This window comes from Callionymus lyra, chromosome 11, assembly GCF_982586985.1.
Source record: "Callionymus lyra chromosome 11, fCalLyr1.hap1.1, whole genome shotgun sequence".
Lineage (NCBI taxonomy): Eukaryota > Metazoa > Chordata > Actinopteri > Syngnathiformes > Callionymidae > Callionymus > Callionymus lyra.
The window spans coordinates 26693380-26714249 of NC_141828.1; the positions used below are offsets into that span (position 1 = coordinate 26693380).

Here is a 20870-nt window from a genome sequence, read left to right on the forward strand (position 1 = left end):
TCTGGGAATGTACTCTTGTAGGAAAGTGGTAAACATAAAAATATGTTTGCCCTAAATTAGCACGTCTGCTGCCACTCACCGTTCAACTCTGAGGAAAAAGGCTGCTGGGTTCATGGATCTCGATGTCACAATCCATTAGGAATTTTATCCAATAAGATGTTTATATTTAAAAGAAGAAAGACGTCAATACAAATAATTTAAAATAAACGATAAAGGGTCATTTATAAGAATCAGTTCAACAGCATTTTGTCTCATTCCGGCGCTCTAGCAAAACAGTTGGTCCTCATTTTAGATTCCCATGAAACGGGTCGGGAACTCAAGCCAACCAGCGACAGGTTTCCCAATTATATATGTGAAAGTAAATCAACTGTAGATATTCCTGAGATTTCTCAAAGAAGTAGGTTCTGGTGGTGGAGTCAGGACTGCAGACCGTTTATGTGTCAGTCATATGGCAAAGTTCCTATGACCGCAACCATGCACTCCAACACTAAACCTGTCATACACAAAACAAACTTTGTGTTACTGGGTGTGTTGAACTAGTTTGTGTTCTTCACGTGGAACGACAAATATCCCACAAACCATAAGTTATTCAGGCACTAAAGGATGGCCTGAATTTGGCAGTAAAATCCAGTTCTGGGATCATTTCATAATGACTCCAGAGCGAGTCTGAGGGGCATTTGACAGAGCTGCACGGAAAGAAAATTAACCAATCCAACATAAATCTGATTCATCATTACTGCCCGAAAGGTTTTTTTTTTTTTAATGCATTTTAGGAAAATACTACTTTTTCTAAGAAGTTACATTAGCCTTTGACCAAGATCAAGAAAGTTGCTACTCATAACCTGACCTGCAGTGCCATGAATTTGGCATTCAAGTTCAAGTTTTTTTTATTGTCAAATATGCATGCATCGAGACATACAGCACATGTGTGGCCCCTCTAGCGCCCCCTTGTAGCCCCCGCTTTAAAAGCACTGCTCTAGAGCACTGGATCTCAACAGGTGACCACAAAGGTAGGTCACGATCCTTAACCTGGCTTCAAAGAAATGGACCATTATCCATTAATGAAGTCTACATTTCATGCAGGCGATCGCTGCCGGGTGACTCTACTGGGTCTCAATTAGACCAGAGGAAGTCCCCGGTGCGTCATGACCGGTGATTTAAACTCAGCAGCCGCGGCTGTGGAGGACATTAGGATTAAATCTTGCCCAGATTATGTTGGAACAGAAGACGAAATATGTCTTCGCCTGCAGATTGATGAGGTGGCACGCGGGGCGTCGGGGAGAGAAAATGTCCGGACTGTGAAAACCGAGTTGTAGACGGAGCACAATGGGAGGAACTGCATCATGAAATACAGCCCAGGCTTCTCCCTCTGGAGCTTTTTCCCTTCTCCCTTTCTCATCATCGCCGCTGTGAGGTTTCCATACCGCACGCGAGACATTGGCTCGGAGCCACGGGATGGTCACGGGGGAGTCGGTGGGAGCCAGAGCTCACACCACATAATAGCCGTCTGGCTGAGGCAGTTCCTCCTGTCACTCAAAGCAATTTGAGGAACAATAAACGTGGAGAAATGGAGGACGGCAGGTCGGAGGGGCGTCGCTGGAAAAAACGTCCACCCACACATACTCAAACAAAATAGTTTGAAGAGAACAGAAATACCTGCTTGGCTTTGGACTTGCTGATGGTGTCGGAAATGGGCTTCTTCTTTTCCTTAACGGCACTTTTGGAGAAGAGTTCCACAAACTCCTCAAAGTCCACAGTGGGCTCCTCCACCTTCTCCCACACCAGGGCCATGGCTGGTCTGCAGGGAGGCAGAAATGAGAGTTATTTACGGTGCAAACATGCGTCGATGAAATGAACGTTTGCAAAACGGATAATAAAGAGTTGGGTTGCCATGTCCACACAGATCCACCTCCGGGTGACAATGTCGCAGGAAATGGATCCAAATAATCCAAAACGATGCGGTACATGCCAGGCCAGAGTTGTGTGTGTGAGACAGCAGATTCGGTGTAAAAGACAAAGCAAACATTACAGCTCATTACATTTTATTTCTCGGCCGTGATTTTTTTTTTTATGTGACAAGATTATACTAGTTTACCAGTTGTTTTTTTAAAAACAAGATTAAAGTTGTATATATTACATTTGTTATGAGATTAAAGTTGTATGTATTACGTTTACTATGAGATCAAAGTAATAAAAAACACATTTCAAGAATATTGTCATAAAAATTATATTTTCTAAGAAATTAAAGTTGTGTATATTATATTAACCACAAGCTTGTAGTCGTTTATAGTCCATTTATTGTGGGATTAAAGTTAGATACATTACATTTATTATGAAATTATAGTCATATATATATTTGATTTACCACCAGATTTAAGACCTATTTTTATTAGATATACTATAAGATTAAAGTTCTATACATTACATTTACTACTCCAACTATGACTTTGAAATTAAATGTGCTGAATCATTATTGCCCTAAAAATATGCATATACAGAAATCACGTTATAACATTTTTTAACAATCCCAATTCTTCGTAGTTCTGAATATTTTGTCTCAAATTGGAGAATCTACATGCCAAGTTAGAAACACTGCCACACAGTGGAGGGACATCACATCATGGCTGGGGAACTTACATTTCATTGAATTGAAATACTTTTGATTCTACTGGTTTTAAGACTCTAACAGGCTACTTGAGTTTTGTCATCAAGGGCCTGAAAAGGTCCACAGGTCGTGAGTTGACACACGTTTAATGGCAACCTTCAATATAAAATAAAAAGCATTTTTTTCTCATTCAAACTGATTGAAGACGAATTACGTGAGATTTATTTTATAGACGTTTCTATCATTTAACACATGTTGTTTGTCTCACACTCTTAAACTAGCCTTAATGTTCTAAAACATGATGCTAGCATGATCCTGATTCCTATCTGGAGTGGACGAGCCTCTTCATTTCTTTTGAGGAAAAGCCTTCAGTGGAAATGATTCGTAAGGATTCACCCTTCGTTCTGCACACATACTTACTTTTTGGAGTGCAGTTGAATGCGGGTCCAGTAGAGAGGCTTCATTGGTTTTGGGGGCTCGATCCATGACTTGGCGGCGGGACCTTCTTGGACCATTGAGAGCGGAAGGGGACCTGGTGGAGGCGGTGGACCCAAGCCTGTAGGAGGGGGAGGTGGGCCCATTCCAGGAGGTGGTGGTGGAGGTGGGGGACCCATTCCAGGCGGTGGTGGTGGAGGTGGGGGTCCCATTCCAGGGAGTGGTGGTGGAGGTGGGGGGCCCATTCCAGGAGGTGGTGGAGGTGGCGGAGGAGGTCCAAAGCCAGGTAAGGGCGGAGGAGGTGGTGGTGGTGGTACTGCAACCCCCGGTAGGGGGGGAGGCGGAGGTGGTGGTGGCGGTGGAGGGGGAGGAAGTGGAGGAGGCACTCCCCCTGGTAGAGGTGGTGGTGGGACTGTGCTGCTCTGCTGCCTCTGCTGGCATGTGCAGGCAAAGCACGCATCAGATTTTGGAGTCACGTCCAACTTCCGCTCTTCTTCCACCGTCTGAGAAGACGCCTCCAGGCTCCCCTTCAACGGCCGTCCCTCCACCAGCGAGGTCCTCTGGTCCGTCCCAGCCTTCATCTTGTCTTCGTGAGACGACTGCTGACTCTGCAGAACGGTGATCCTCATCTGGAGGTCCACGATAGTCTTCTCTAGCTGAGACACCAGAGAGCTTTCATCCTCGGACGACGACTGACTGGACTTTAATCTGCTGGACTCAGTCTGTCAACACAAATCAACTCTTCAATCACAGATCAATGGTTTTGTAAAGAACAATAAAAGACAAGAACTTGTTTTCATTCAAGTCGATCACGCTAATCCTCGAAGTCTCAAGACACAAAATCTGGTACAAATTATCCTTCAATAACTTATAAACACTCAAAACAGAGGAACGGCGGCGGCTTAGTGACGAGGCCAAGATCTAAAAAAAACGGGTCAAGAAAGTGTATTATGTCTAGACTCGGGCAGACCTCTGGCTCCAGACTGGTTAGTAGCAGGGATGAGGGGATACCGAGAGATTTGACCCCAGAGACAGAGAGTCTCGCTGGGCCTCCAGCCGGGAGGGTGAGCGTGTCATCTAGTCACATTCCCCAGATGAAGCCACGACTTTGGTTCTCGATGCTCGGGGAAGCGCGGGATCCCTGATTTATTGGAGGAGGACCCCACGAGCCTCACATGTGACGAACCCTTTATTACACCGAGGCAATCCTGACCTCTGGTGGAGGAGCCGAGAACAGTCAAGGTTATTAGCATGAGGACCAAGAATTATTTTTTAGGGGAAGACAAGAAGGGAGAGGGTGACATGGAGAAGTGGCGAATTCTGCGTGTTTTCCAATAATATAGGCAAGAAAAAAATGGACATGTGGGGGATCTTTTCCAACACATCAGAAAACTCTTTTGTCGTAAGAATTCGAGGTAAACCAGGTCAATTGTTGAGGATTACGTTCCAGTTTGTCAAACATTCAACTTTAATAAATGGAAGCACCTGTCTAATAAAGGTCATTTTGTATAAAAAAAAAAAAAAGAAAAAAAAAAAGAAATCAGGATTATAATTTACTTAAACGAGGCATTAGCGTTTAGCTACACTAGTCCTTCCTTGTAAAAGGCAGAATTAGTTAACCGAATCCAAATATTACAATCTGGTTAATAGAAGTATATCAGTGTCATCAAAATATTGAATGGTTGAATATGACAATTATAATTGAAATGTTCAAGTTTTTTTTTGAACACGTTGAATTTCAATCATTTCCATTTTTAAGCTTGTTATTCTTTTTTTTTTTAAATAATTGAATTTGAAAATTCTTTCGTAGAGATAGATTTTTTTTTTTTTAATGGCAACCATTCTAAAGAATTTTAAATACAATGGTAAAGTGTTTTACTTTAAACTTTTATACCAACATTATTTTAAAAATGCAATTTAAAAGTGTGAATTAAAAAAAAGAAGAAAACTTTATTGGAATAATTAACATTAAACATGAAAATGTATTAATTTAAAATAATATTCAACATTTCAATGTACAAATTACTGAATTATAATAATTATTCAAATGAATTATTTAAAGTATAGAAATGTAACGTTTACATCCATCCAATATTTGATGACACAAACTTTTTAAGTAATGTTGTGACTCTTCAAAAAAGGTGTTTTTGCTACAACATCACCAACCTGTGCTGCTCCTGGTGTTATGTGGGGTGAACGATGTAGAGGGGATCTTGGACCGGACCCTTTGCTCGTCCTCCCTCCGTAGAACTCACTCAGGTGCGAGGAGACGGGAAGTCCGACAGACGCCCAGGTGTACAGCTGCTCTTCCTGCCGGACGAGAAGAAATGCTGAACAAAAGCAAGAGTTACGGCTCATCTTCAAGCGAGAGACTTGAAGGCTCTTCTGAAGCAGAAGAAATGGTTTAGTTTAGATAAGACAAACTTTTAATAATTTTATTAATTTTGTTTCTTATCTTAAACACTGACATTTATAGGTCAACATATCAACATGAACATTTATCTAAATTGGTTTGATCCAACTATTCGGCCGGCCACATAAAATGACTCCTTTGGTTTTCACTCATGTGGCATACGCTATAAATTGGGGTCAAGATTTTTTCCATCCGAAAATTCCAGCCAAAATTGCATAAAACGGTTTGGAAACAGGATTAAAGTCAAAGGAGGATTATGGTCACAGACGGATCATCTGAGGGACGAACAAGAGTGGCTTCGCCACTGATGAATTAAACAAGACCGTGAGGGACAGGAAGAAAAGTGTCATGGCGACTGTTTCACTGAGGAAGAGCAGCTTTAGCTCCGGGGCACGAGCAGTAGTTACATAACGGTCAGCAGATGGTTGACGCAGGCGTGACTGAAGGAGCATCAGTGGAAATACTACTGAAGCAGTTGGTTTTTCAGGACGTTTATGAAGGGAGGAGGACGACAAGATGGAGGAAGATCCATCTGAGATAGATTTGTTTTTGTTTTCAGTCATGATTGGTTTGACGTTAAACAGTCATGTCTCAGTAGAAGTAGATGTCGTTTTAATGACGTTTGTCTGGACGACCCGAGAGTCATGTGACAGTCATGAGTTTCATGTGACAGTCATGAGAGTGATGTGACCTTTATTTGCTTAGGGCAGTGAGTCAAAGGCAGTAATCATTTGTGGTTTTACCTCATCAGTTCAAAAACAAACTAGAAAAAAACCCCAAAAAAACCTATTCGGGTCAAAGAGAAAAACAGCAAATTTACGACACTGCAGTAACCCCGTTGGGACACTAGGGAGGGGAGAAGAAACACTCGTATCTAAAACAAAAGTAAGCATATCAGTGCAATCATGATGTAGAATGGTTGAATTTAAAACGTTGAAACTTTTCTTATTGAAATGTTTTTAAGCATTTCATTATTTTTAGGAATATTTATTGCTGGTATTGTAATCCGTATGAAGTAAGTACAAGTACACATCTTATGTTACGGGTATGTGGGACTAAAGCATCCGTTCTATTAAGTTGCAATGACGTAACTTCACATTCATACTCGTAATCCAGAAGGATGCATAATTGTTGACTTGTAGTTGGTAAAAGTCTAAGTGCGCTGGGGCATCGCCCTCCCTCCGATTTGGCTGTTTTTTATTTTTTAATCTTTTATCAGGTGTTTTATTATTATGTTTCTGTTGAGGAAGGTGAAGTCTGCATACAAGAGCCGCACCTAAAAAATGTCACCAGCCGCCACTGGTGTGAATATGTAGTTACGTCAATGCAACTTAATAGTACGAGTACACAACATATGTTACAGGTATGTGGGTCTAAAGCATCTGTTCTAACTTCATAAATCCGGCATAATGAACTGAAGCAACAGTGCTTCTTCTGAAGTCATGTGTTCGCACGTTTCATGGTTTTCATATTAAATTTAAAAGTCAACAAATTAAAAAATATTTAATTTAGAAAATGTGATTTTAATTATTTGAATCCGATTGTCAAACTTTAAAAAGAAAATGATTCATATTGAAAATACTTGAATTACAAAATATATACAGTATATTATAAACATTTTATTATATCTTTGAATAATTATTGAATTCAATTCATTAAACTAATTCACGTTCTTAAAAAACAAGCATTTCAGTAATAAAAGAAAAGCTTCAACATTTGAAATGTAAAAAACATTATTAATTCAATAATCTAATGACATTGATATACTTCCATACCTTTGAGAAGTTAATCCACAGTCAGATTTGTAATTAACCTGATGTCAAAGGGGAACAAATCAGAGTTCTTACATGAAATCCTGGAGCAGCAGCTGTTGTGTTGTCTGTTGTCAACTCTCCGGTGCTGAGCGGGTGCAGGAGACCCTGGACCAACATCCGCTGACACAGCGCCTCAGCCTCGTCCTTTGAGGATCCGTCCTCCTGGTGCAGGGACAGTCTCTCCAGCAGGGACTGACCTGGGATCAGGACCAGAGTTGAAAAACTTTTCCGCGCTAGAGGATTCTTGAACAGATCTCAAGTCTCACTTCTAGATGTGATAATGAAACACTTCGGACGGTGTGAACCTTATTCATCGTCAAGTCCCGCTCTCACATTGGATCGACTCTTCCTTTTCCTTCTCCTAGCTCAAATACAGTCATTTATGGCACTCAGTGTGGGCAGTTGCTTTTCCAGGGTGTCCCATTTCTTTATCGCTATGTTAATAGAATCATCGACGTAAAATAGTGAAAGAATTTAACTTTCTTATGACAAATCCGTTTTTAATAACATTTTTATTATATTTAACACCACTACCTGATGTCCTTCTTCCAAATGTTTCACAACAGCCACAATATTTTATACATTTTAAGATGCAGGCCAAAAAAAACGTCAATTTCCTGTCTGTAACAGGATGTTGTATTAGCAGTACTCGGAAGTGCAATATTGTTTTTATTTCAGTCTTGAGGCTCTATCCATCTTAATTATCTTTGTGTTTGTTCCTCTTCACTCAACAACTTTTATTTCCTTAACATTTTGTTTTGTTTTTATTAGAAGTCTCTGTGTGATTGTTAACATCTGATGTAAATGGTAAATATTTAAAGACTAAGGGCATTTCCAATATTATGATGACAAATGTGACGTCAAAAATCGTAATATTCAAAATTGTAAGAAGGATATATAGATATATTTAGATATATCTATACATCAATAAAAATGTATACATATTTGATAAATAAAGTTGTATTTGCATCACACCAGGGGACATGTTGGAGACAGAGGTAAAAAGGAGGGGAAGGAAACATTGAGGTTCATGGATGTGGTGCATGAAGACAGTAACAGATGACAGAGACAGATGGGAAAACTGGGATAAGCACCTCCATCCCTGTCAAGTGACTTCATATTAAAATAAAAAAGGTCCTTTATTCAAACAAGTCTGAATGAGAAAATGTTTCCATCGTCAACCTGACGAGATGCAACTTGATCTGAAACCAGGAGTTATTTTTAGGTTCTGCAGATAAACTGTCACGTTGACTTACCATCTAAATCAACACTGTTGTGTGTCTGTTTTTTTTAATCCTCTAAATCAACACTATTGTGTTTTTGTTTTTCCCATCATCTAAAATAAACAGTGATGTGTTTTAGTTTTTTTTCGTCATCTAAATTCAACACTGTTTTTTTTTCATCATCTAAAATAAACACTCCAGTGTTTTTGTGGGGACGTCGCGAGTGAGGGCTTGTGGACTCAGACTTATGAGCTCAGATCAGACACTAGAGTCTGAAGTTACAGAGCTGCTTTGTTCCCGATGACAGTGTTGTTAGGGCAGTGTTGTGACGATAGTGTTGTGATAATAGTGTAGTGACGAGATACTCGCGATGAAGATCCAGTCTGTGTTGAGGCGCGTGAGCGCACAATAAACACACAACTCTGAGTAACTGATCAAATGTTTGACAGGAAGTAACACAGGATTTCACAGAGCAAAATGTTCAATTGAGATTTTCAACAAACAAGCTTCTCTTGGGTCTTAATATTTTTAGTTATTAATCATTAAAAAAAATAAAGATAAGTTTAGGAATTCACATTAAGGTAATGGTGTGAGGTAGAATATTATCCAAGTTCAAATAGAACAAGAAACTAAATAGTAAGTCATTATCTTTTGAAGTTTAACTTGTGCTACCTAACTAGGATTTCTGGATTTACATGTTACTTTTGTGTCCAAACAAACACGCCCATAAAATATTAAAATGTTTCATGTAAATGACCAGAACTGTAGATGGAAGTTTTGTGAATAATATAATCCATGTTTCAATGTCATTGTTAAAATGAGTTCCATATTTTAAACAGTTTTCCTGTCTTGAAAATGCTGCATGAAATTAGCATCCTAGCATGTTCAATCAAAACTAAACTTTTAAGTACCTCACCTGAGAAGATATCCAGGTAAGGTGCTGAAGTGCTGGAGGTCCTACGACCGTACTGGGTCCTCCTGGAGCCAAGTGTCCAGTAGCCTCCCCCCGTAGATCCCTTCTCCTGCTCGGACGACTTGGCCACGCCACCCTGCAGTCCCCTTAGCTCCTCCAGATCAGACCAGTCTGCAGTCCCGGACAAGGGTCCAGCGACGGAGCAGGATCGTTGTTTCCGTCGCCGAAATCCATGAGTGACTCCGAAGACCACCGGAGGACTACTGGAATCGGTTTTCCTGGGAATGTTGGGGCTGGTCAGTGGGGAGCCTATCGGGGAGCTTAGTTGTCTTGTGGTGGTCTTGACGTAGGACGGGTGGACTGGAGGGTAAAGTTTGACCGTAGACGGGGAGCTGATGGAGGATCTGGAGGAGAAAGGTTCTTCTGCCAGCTGGTTGAAAGACAAACTATTCTTTCGTTTTTTCAGAGAGAGGAAGTCCTCTCTGCTGGTTTCCTTACTGTCCCTCTCCATGGGGAGATCCACGCTGCTGGCACGCCGATGAACCCCTTTTGGGGAATCCGATCTTGCAGGGTGGAGCTGCACAGAGGGCACACTTGCCTGACCAGGATATGGGAACGCACTTGGGCTCTCAAGGTCTTCATGGTGCTCCTCTGCGCTCTCGTAGGAGGTGGTGGTGGTCGCAGTGGTGTCGGGGAAACTGTAGGTGCTGTTGGTCTTCGGGAAGACGCTGCTTCTGTCCGTGTCTGGAGCCGAAGATGACGGACCACTTCCGCTCAAAGATCCTGGGCCAGATGATGCTTTGTGAACTTCTTGACTTTCGTTTTCAAACTTGACCATCTCACCACAAAACATGTCTTCAAAGTTCAACTTTAGATCCAGTTTTCCAATTTCTCCATGATTCCGGGGCACCTCTAGAACCCTATCACCTGACAGGTTCTGGTCCCTCATGGCCTGCTGGATATCAGACAGCAAGTCTTCACTTTCAGCTGTTGCTGAATGAAAACTGTACAGGTCAACATCTGAACCAGAGTTCCTCTTGAGACCAGCAGCTGACCGGTCTACGCTCATCCCGTTCAGGTCCAGCTCTGTATCCGAGAGCAACTCATCAGCCGATACGACCTCGGCTCCGTTCCTGATCCCCGCATGTTCCTCCAACATTCTGTCTCCATCCTTAGAAAACACTTTCGCCTTCGAGCTCTTCCTGATCTTCATGCCTGCGAACACGGAACCTTTCGAGTCTGACTTGGTTTTCTTCTTCTGATCCGTGACTTTCCCAGACTTTTTGGATCTCTTCTCGCCCTCCTCGGCATCGACCCCCTCAGACTGAGCATCCTTCCCGTGTCCCGCTTTCCTTTGCTTTGCCTCCTGGTTGCCCATGTTCCGGAGCAAGCGCACACCTTTGGCTAACAGGCCATGCTGCTGGGGTCGAGGGGGGACATGCTGGGCTTCTGGTCCGTGCTGCGCTCCCGCCGCTGGTCCGGGTGGATGTGATGACGCCGCCGCTTCCCTCTGTGGCCTGGATGAGGATGATGATGAGAGGAGGAGGAGGGCACTGGCACTGGCAGCCGGCGGCTCACTACCACTCACTCCTCGCACATCCCCCCTCCACTGCACCGCCTCCCTCACTTTCTGATACATCCTATCTTTAGGCCCCTCCCTCCTCTCCCCCTCTGCCCCCGCCTGTTCCGCGATCTTGCATAACGGGCTGCTGTTGGAGCGAGACATGCGAGGGCTCTGCCCGGCCTCCAGCGAGGGGGAAAGGATTTGTGTGCAAACTTGCTGCTCCAGAATCATCTGCTGAGGACTCGGCTGCAGTTGCCGGCGCAGGAGGTTGGTGGCGCTGCTCTTCCTGCGGCCCTTAAAGGTGGTGGTGAAGAAACTCTCCTTCAGGAAGGGGACCTGGGTCTCTACGGTCTTGATGGTCTGCATCCTGACAGAAGTGTCACATAGAGCAGGAGCGCCTGAAAGAGCTTATAAAAAATACTAATTATTTTACTTCCAAGAGATGAAGATAAAGTTTTACTTCAATATAATAATGTGCTTAATATTAATGTAAAGCTAGTTTCATATTTTTGAATATTTACATCATGAATGAAACTCTTTCAGTCTACTGACTCCTTCAAGAAACATCTTAAGACACTTTTAATCGTGCAGGCTTTTCCCTGATTCTCTGAGACTCGTGTTTGTCTCGGTGTTGTCTTGATCTTTTAGGTATATATTTTATTGTTTAAGTGATTTGTGACCCTGGTCTAGAAAAAAACGCTAACAAATATTACACAATAACACAAATATTACTTACTTACTATTATGAGTTTTCATTATTTGTCACATAATGCAACTCATATTTTATTACCATATTTAGTATTTAGTGCTTTTGTTTTTTCAAGAGACTTTTGATATGAATTTAACTAGGTTACAATTGGCCTTAATCGTTTTATTAAATTATTATTTGGCAATGAATGTATTATTCAACCATATTTTAACTAATGTTTAACTATGTAAAATGGTATCTTTAATTTTCTCCTATTGTTAATTATGTTGTATAATTCAACATGTACTTGTTTTAAGAAAAATCATGTTAAACTTATATTTTCCACTTTTTTAGATGAAGAGCAAAATTGTGAAATGATGGACGGATCAGTCCTTCCTTCCCCCAAACTCAATAATTGAAAAAATACATTAATATTATTATTTTTAGTTAATTTAAAAGGGGAAATTGCAGTTTCATAAAAGACATGGTTAAAAAGCCAGAATTAGCCAAAAGGCTAGTTTTCATCTGTAGTCCCCTTGCCATGATATAAAAAGGCAATAATATCACATTTAAAAAACACAATATAATACAAAATCCATATGCAAACATATACTAATTGAAAGAAAACAAAGAAAAATAATTCATCGCAACATCATAACAGGCTTATCTTCTAGCGTTGGCAGTTCTAGGTGCTGATGAGGCACATTTTCAATTTTAAAATAGTCTTTTTATTTAGTGGTCAAATTCTACATAATGAACTTGAATGTCAATGATGTGAGATAAAATATACCTAATATTTATGTAAATCTACAACATTGTGTCAGGGACACACACACACTTTTATATATAAATATATACACATCATCTTTTTTAATTCATTTCTAAAGAAAGTTTGCATATTCATGAACGGTCTACTTCAATGTCTCTATAATCATTCATTGCCTTCTGATGTCACGTTATTTGTAATTAAATAAATGTTAATGGAAACTCCTGAGAATTCATTATTTTAAAGGATTATATATATATATTTACAGGTAATTATAATTTATATATATATATACATATATATATATATATATATATATATAACTTTATTTTTGATAAATCTGATGCTTCTCCGTTTCTAAAGTATCTTTATAATTTAGAATTAAGGCAGGATTCGAGCAGCAACAATACACTTTCAGAGAGTAGATTGGTGGTAGAAAAACAAAAATCAGTCATTTTAAATAAAGAAAAGAAAACATAGTTAAATAAGAGATCAAACCTGCTGTTTGTTTTGTAATGAATTTAACTGTGAAATAACATCACACATAGTTAAACCAAATATTAGTTACTCATAAATCAGGTTTACACAAAATCTAAAAAAATATATAAATAACCAAAGCTTCTTCTTGGATAAACTTTTAGCAACATTAGCAGGTTTGTCACATTAGTAACAGATTTAAAATTGTACTTTTGTTCTGTATTTGAGCTACAAAAGTTAAATTCTTAATACTAAAAGATTTATTTAAAAAAATAAATGTCAATTAGAGACAAAGAAAATATATATATATATATATATATATATATATATATATATCATTGATGAATTTAAATACACACAAGTGTAAAACAATGTGTATTTCCAGATGTAAATAGTAGATAATAAAAAATGTTGTACACAGCAGACAAAACTTCATCATCATCGTCGTCGTGATTTAACTGGGTGTGGTGCTGGTCACAACTCCAAAAGTTATCAGTCATAACTTCAGACATAACTTGAAAAATAATAATAATATTAAAAAATGAAAAAATTAAATCACCAACCAAAGTTATAAAACTACCAACTTTCTTTAAAATACTTTTTCTATTTAAAATAAAGTTAGGATTAAAACCCTCAACAACTCAGAAGAACACAGAAAGAACTAACTAAAACTTTCTGACTGAAGAATTTAAGCAAAGAAAAGGATTTCAAGTGAGAATGAAGGAAATGAAACACGACTTGCCTGAGAGCTGCTTCTCCTCTGAGCGTCTGCAGCGTCTGACAACACAAACAAGTGTTTGTCCTCATCATCGGGATCACATGAAGTTGGTATTTGCTGGTCACATGTTAGTCCGGCCATCAGTCTGAGACTGATCGTCGAGAAACGTCGAGAAACCTCAACGAACATTCTTCTGTGTTTGACACACAAGAGTTGTCGTCACGTCACACAATTTTTAAGACATTGAGACATTTTTGTAACATTTGTTGTCGTCAGGAATCGTCGGATCCATCTTGTTGTCCCGCCCAGTAATGAAGTAACGACTCTCAGCTGCTTCTTCTTCCGAGGACGACAAGAGACACAAGTTCTCCACTTATTTTATCGCTCACAATGTTTTATATTCAAACCCATGTTCAGGCTTTTGCTCTCTTAAATGTTGCAGTGCATTATGGGACGTGTGTTGAAGAGTTTTTTTCAGTGGGAAAACACTGACGATAGTTTCTCACGACATCAGGTCGACAGATAATCTGATTACAGCAGCAGCACATGGACAATTTTAAATTAGGATGTTTTGATCGGTTGCTAACCAGGGGCCACATCTGGTCTGCCGAGTCGTTATAAGCGACCGACGAGCGCTACATAGAAATTATATTAATTTTAGAGTTAGACACTTTTTTAGGCACTTGAAATCTCATTGAAAGTCAAATTCAGGTGATCTCAATGGGACAGCAGGGGGCAGCAGAGTTTCAGAACAAGATGGCCATCAGATGCTAATCCATGGAAGTATTTATGGGCCATCAGAATATTGAATGGTTGAATTCGACATCTTCAAACTTTCTTCATTTTTAAGCGTTTAATAATGTTTTAATAATTGAATGTAATCATTTCTATAATGTTATAGTTATAGGTTGAATGTGTTTGTTTCTTCAACAATTTCATCCTAAAAATGAAATATTATCTAAATAAATACCTTTTTTTTTTTCTTTGTAGTTTGATATTTTTATTTGTAATAATTTAAAAATACTGTTTAATCATTTTCTGAATGTTTTGAATGTATAGCCTTTTAAACTCAATATGATACTTGTATGTCGACATTTTTAAATAAAATAAAATAAAAATAATTTCAATAAGGGAGTGTTAAAACATTGTAAAAGTTAAGTTCAAACATTTAATATTCTGATCACACTTATATACTTTTACGCTTAGAATCAATTTTTCCCCATGAAATGTGAATTTGTGCCTCGCAAACACTGTCACACAGGATGTTGAATACACAACATTTTTATATTCGTGAATGAAACAATTCTTAAAACTCAAATTAAAAGGGTAATAATAAGTCATGCTAGGTTGTGATGCTAATTGCTAATGCTAAAACCTTCTCATTTGTAAAATCAAGTTTGAACACATTATATGTGTTTCTAAGAGGTTATTGTTTCATCTCATGACAAACAAGATCTTCAAAGGTCACGCCTGACGCGAGAATGCAGTTTCTTTCACTGTGCGTTCCATTCTTCTTCTGAACATAATGATTTAAAATAAACAGCTACTGTTTTTCATCGTCTGTTTATTGACGTCAAATGTGAGAATAGTCGGCATATTTGAAATGTAACAAAAAGTCTGTTTCACCAATTGTGGTCGATTAACAGCTCCACAAAAGTAGAAAATAAATCACGTCTTCTCACAAAGAAAGTATTTTGACACGACGTGTTAAAGAATTTTGTGGCGAAAATCACAATTACACACCGTCAACACTTTTTTTTGCATACAGCACACAATATCTGTCACCAGTTGTCATTACAAAAGATATCTTTGTCACCTTATTGAAAGATTTGGTTGCTAAAACAACATACAAACCATCTATTGTCTGAAGAGAACAATGTATCACAAGTAAAATATATTTATTACTTTTCTTTTCAAGTCGCTTTTGTTTGTGTGCAATGTTCCACAATCTTTACAAACAGGTTCGATAGAATTTAAGCTAAAGCACAAACATATATTGTAACTTTATAGGATAAAAGGAGATCCTTCTTTTTGCGATTTATTTTTATAGAGATGCACAAATGCTGGTCTACTTAACGTCGTTATTCCCGTCGCCGCTAGAGGCCACTGCTGTACTGTGTCAACGAACGATGTTCATCAAATCAAACACCCTGATAAATCTTTTGTTTTGTCTGGTCAGAAATGTACAAGACACAGGATCATCATAATCATTACTCGTCATCACAAACACAGATAAATACAACCAAAGCACTTTTTGTCTCCACTTGAAGAAGAAAAACAAATCAAGAGAAAGAAAAAGAAGCACAACAACCACAACGGACACACAACAGCTCACCAACTGTGGTGTAACACACAATATTCACAATTCATCAGAGAAACAAAATCCCTTTCTGGCTCAAAATCTCAGGAATCTTTTAAAAAACGCTCATGAAAAAAAATAATGACAGGAAGATATTTCTGTGATTCAAATCTTAAATCACAACAATCTAGAATCATGTCAGGACAAACGTGTTAATACATTCAAATGGATGAAAAAGTTCTGAAGTGGAGCAAAATTCCCGTCATATTTTAATTCAACTTTTGTCACTCTAAATTTTGGGTTTTATGGTCATAAAAAACTTTCATTACAATCGTCTGAAATCCACGTGGTTCGTAAATTGATAAAGTATTTTCAATTATTTTACCTTTTGACCTGTTATGGAAAATGTAATAATTTGCTACACAAAGGGTTTCCTGACGTTTTATTCAAGAAGAAAATATTCCCCCAACATGTATAGGCAGTGATCAGTGGCAACAAGATGATTTTAACCCCTTCATGAATGCCTTTTAGATTCATTTATCACCAAACGTGTAACTTCAAAGGGTTTTAGCTGTAAGCATACAACATGTTCTCATACAGGTCATTCAATCAAATCCCAAACCCTTTCCTGAGCTCCTGAAAATGATAGAATTGGTGAAGATGCATTTAAATACTATTGTTGAAATGTTGAAAACAAATTATGTATATTTTAATATAAATCTAGACTTTTGAAGTAATTTTTTTACATCTGATGTCCCGGTTATAATCTTCACTAAACTCAATTAAAAATGTTCATTCTCAAAGTTAAGAAACTACTTATATATTATTTTCCCAAAAAAATACCAATACTTATTCCCGTTCTGCAGTTTTACGTGCCAATCCATAACACTAACATGATATCACCAACAGTATCAAAGCCTTGCCGGAGCCAAGGTCAAATGTATTCATGTTTCAACACAATAAATAAATAATTTATTTATTAGTTTTGCCAGTTAGGGAAGGTCAGTTAAGAAAAGGTTTTCCGGCCCCAAAAACAAATAATTTATCCTAAAACTGTTACAATTAGGTTGGGTTTTTTAATTTTAATGTTATATTTATATACATTTTATTTTTTTATTTCATTTTTTACTGTAATTTAAATTTAATGAAATCATTTTCTAGCTTAGCTGTGTTAACAGGTAGAATTTACGGCCCCTAACTCTTAAATAACCAACATATGATATACTGTATAATAATTATATCATATACAATTAATATAGAGAATCCAATTTAAGAGACTTTTGATAGTCAAGATTGATGAGAAAAAAAAAGTGCATTATGTCTTAATCAGAAACCTAGGTTACGTTTAAAAGAAGTGCTGAGGTGGGAAAATCTCTATTTTGCAGGTGATTTTTTTCTCAATGTGCCAAGAAAAAATGGTCCTGGATTCATAGAATGTCCCTGATGTGATTCATAAAAACAAAATAATGATTTTCTTAAATAGACTTTGATCAGTTTGAGCAACACTTAAATAGTGACTAGATAAAGACATACGATGTTTTGAGGATGATTTCTGATCTTTGTGTTGGTTCTAATAAGATAAGAAAACATAAGCACTACGTGGGAATATAATATCTTAGTAAAACTTTGTTCTTTGGAGAACAAGTCGAACATTTTTGGGAAGCAAGTCTCACTGATCGTTGATGAACTTCCCACCAACAGAGAAAAGATCTAAGGACAGACATTTCTGTTCATCTCAGTGTCAATTGCACTTAAATAATTCTCCTGCAACACTTTAAAGCCCTTTTCTACTCAATCCTCCACGTGTTGTACATCTCATATGAAGATATGAGGAAAGAAAAAATCGACAAGTCTTCGGTATGTACACAAACACACAGTTTAAAAGCGACACAGAGGATTCACTGGGATCTCAAGTCCGCCGGAAAAACACCACTGGAGAACCACAGAAACCACGTTAGCTCTGATGCTTTTCTTTCCTCGTCTGTCTCGTGAGATCTTGTTTCCTTTCATGTAGACTCTCTGGGCAATCTGCTGTGAAAAACCACCGACTGTCTCTGCTCGAACTGCTGCTTCCTCCGTTTCTTCTGGTCCCAGCGGCACAGGATGATCATCTTGAAGGTGGTCCTGAAGGTCTTGTTGCACAGGGCGTAGCACATGGGGTTGACGGTGCTGTTGACATAGCAGAGCCAGTATCCGACCGCCCACAGGGTCTCCGGTATGCAGTTTTTGCAGAAGGCGTTGATCAGCACCATGATGTTGTACGGCGTCCACGTGATGATGAAAGCAAAGAGGATGGCGCTGAGCGTCTGAGCTGCCTTCTTCTCCTTCACTAAAGACATGCGCTTCCTCTTGGTGATCTGAGTCCGAGCTCGGGCTGCGAAACGCTTTGCTATAGCTGCCTCTTTAAAGGAAATCGGAACGGATGAGGACTTCGGGGCTGTGCTGGTGGTGGACGCCTCACTGGCAGTGGTCGCTGGGTTACCGTCCGAGGCCTCTGAGTTGCCCTTGATTGTTGGCATGGACTGGATCTTTCGTGAGCAGAAGTGATAGCTGTTGTTGGCTCCATCAGTGGGAGTGGTGGCGGCGGTGTTTGTCTTATCAGTGGAGATTGTGTCCCGACTGTACTCTGCGCTCTTGAGTGGGTCTTCCTCTGAGGCAGCATCAAGGTCTTCGCAAGACGTGAGTTGGGAGTTGACGGCAGCTTTGATGCCCGGGAGGCTCAGGACGATGGAGAAGATGGCATGACTCTGGGAGATCATCTCCCTTCCACCGCACTCCTCGTCATCCGAGGACCCCGACTGGTCTAGTGAGGCAGCAGCGTCGTTGTTGTTCCAGCTGTCACTGCTACTCTGGTCTGGGTCGCCGTCTCCATGTCTGGCACTACCAGGTCTCCAAAAGCGAACCCCAGGCCAGCAGTGCATGCGACCGACAAGCTCCCTGCACGTGCTCCTTCTCCGGGACAACCTTGTCAGTTCATAGCTGTTGCAACTTCTGGAGCTTCCCGTCTGGCGCACAAACTGAGCCTTTTTCATCACCCCGTTCCGTCCAGCAATTCCACTACGAATACCGGACCCTTGCAGTCCAGCTAACTCCTTTGACCTGTTTTCAGTCTCTTTGTAAATCCGCCAGTAGAGGAAGCTCATGATGGTCACTGGCAGGTAAAAAGCTGCCATAGCAGTGCAGAAGGTTATCGTGGGTTCAGAAAGGAACTGAATGTAGCACTCATGCGAAGGAACTGTTCTTTTCCCTTCAAAGTACTGCCAGAGAAGGATGGCCGGTGCCCACAAGACCAGAGACACAAACCAGGCCAGGCCAATCATGCAACCGGCCCGCTTTGTTGTCCGCTTCGCACGATAAGTCAAGGGCCGGGTTATAGAAAAGTAGCGGTCAAAGCTGATGACCAGTAGGTTCATTACAGACGCATTGCTGGCAACGTAATCTATAACCAGCCACATGTCACAGGCCCAGTTGCCCATGGCCCAGTAGCCCATCACAAGATAGGCCGTGTAGAGGTTCATAGAAATGATGCCGATGATGAGGTCGGCCACCGCCAGACTCAACAAGAAGTAGTTATTGACTGTCTTCAGCTGGCGGTTGACTTTGAAGGACACCACCACTAGGATGTTGCCGATGATGGTGACCAGCGACAGCATGCCGGTGAGCAAGACGATGAGGACCACCTGCCACACGGGGTGTCCTCCCAGGGGATCGAAGGGCGCCGTCTGGTTCTGGGACTCTGGCGTGAGATTCAACAGTTGGCTGGCGATGGAGGAATTGTACTCCAGGGAGTTGACGTATAAAAATCCCATCGGCCCCACTCCCTGTCCTCCCTGGTGGAGAGCGTTGGATTCTGGGTAGGATCCTTTTGCTGAGAGTGTGCCGTTGGCAATCAAGAGGAGACTGGGGTCTGTGCTGTTGCTGGAGGTCATGGTTATGTCCTGGCATATTCTAAAAATAGAGGTGGAAGGGTGGGAGAGGGATTTGGCAGGAGAGGGAGAAAGAAAAATTCCAGTTAATAAAAAGCAAATCTGCGGCTACTAATCTTATCCACTAGGTGGAGACAACGACCTTTATTACCAACATGGATGAAAATGATGAGTAGAAATGAATGTTTAACAGAAAATAAAATATAGTTGACGACTCAAGAGTATAGTTAACTTTGTTGCTGTATCATACATACTTGAAAAAAGATGGTTGTCTACAAAAATACAATTCATTTAAATATTTGAATGTATTTAAATACAAACGTATGATCAAGACCTGTATTAACTAAATGATCAAAGGTTAGTTCTACCAGTCTGTGGTGGCCAGTGTCCAGATCTATGCTGTGGTGTGTTGTGGTGGGAATGTGTCCAAGAGTGTCAACAGGCTGGACAGATTGATCAGGAGGGCTGGCTCTGTGGTTGGCATGAAGCTGGACTCACATGAAGCAACTCACAGTTGCTGAGAGGAGATCTCTGGACAAACTACTGTCCATCATGATGACAGTCATCCTCTTGAACACTGTCATCAGTGACCGAAGGAGATCCCTAGTCGGGATTTATAAAGTCTGCCCGTCTGCCTTTGTCTGTCTGTCTGTCTGTCTGTCTGTCTGTCTGTCTGTCTGTCTGTCAACATGAATGGATCCAAAGTAAGTGGAGTCAGAGTCGCGGATGAAACAAAGAGATGCTGACTATGGAAGTATATCGATGCCATCAAAATATTGAATGTATGAATTTAATATTTCAAATAATAAAAGCTCATATCTGGTGAGACTGACTCTCTTTATAATGTTTTTTCTGTGAAAAAAAAGGCACTTTCATTAAAAGTGTCAGGTTCGAACCTCGGAGCCTCTTGTACTATGAGAGCGTGCACACGTAGTTATACACGTCAACATCTATATGTATCAAGAATAGCAGATTATGAAAATGTGTGAACTTGTCAGCAGGTTTTGAAGGTGATTTGCAGTTTTATTT

At 39.9% G+C, this 20870-nt stretch overlaps 2 protein-coding genes across 2 annotated transcripts in view; both read right to left on the bottom strand.

Annotated features, from left to right (window-relative positions):
- fmn2a (formin 2a) overlaps positions 1–11338 on the bottom strand; it is a 59849-nt gene extending 48511 nt beyond the window's left edge. The window contains exons 1-5 of the mRNA XM_087802431.1: positions 9407–11338; positions 7301–7464; positions 5207–5350; positions 3026–3762; positions 1657–1798 (exon numbers count right to left, since the gene is read on the bottom strand). Of these exons, the coding sequence (XP_087658557.1) occupies positions 1657–1798; positions 3026–3762; positions 5207–5350; positions 7301–7464; positions 9407–11333 (3114 nt within the window). The 5' untranslated portion in view covers positions 11334–11338. The remainder of the gene's footprint in view (positions 1–1656; positions 1799–3025; positions 3763–5206; positions 5351–7300; positions 7465–9406) is intronic.
- Positions 11339–15497: 4159 nt separating this feature from the next.
- chrm3a (cholinergic receptor, muscarinic 3a) overlaps positions 15498–20870 on the bottom strand; it is a 110546-nt gene continuing 105173 nt past the window's right edge. Inside the window, exon 3 of the mRNA XM_087802423.1 lies at positions 15498–19863. Coding sequence (XP_087658549.1) covers positions 17922–19844 — 1923 coding nt within the window. The 5' untranslated portion in view covers positions 19845–19863 and the 3' untranslated portion in view covers positions 15498–17921. The remainder of the gene's footprint in view (positions 19864–20870) is intronic.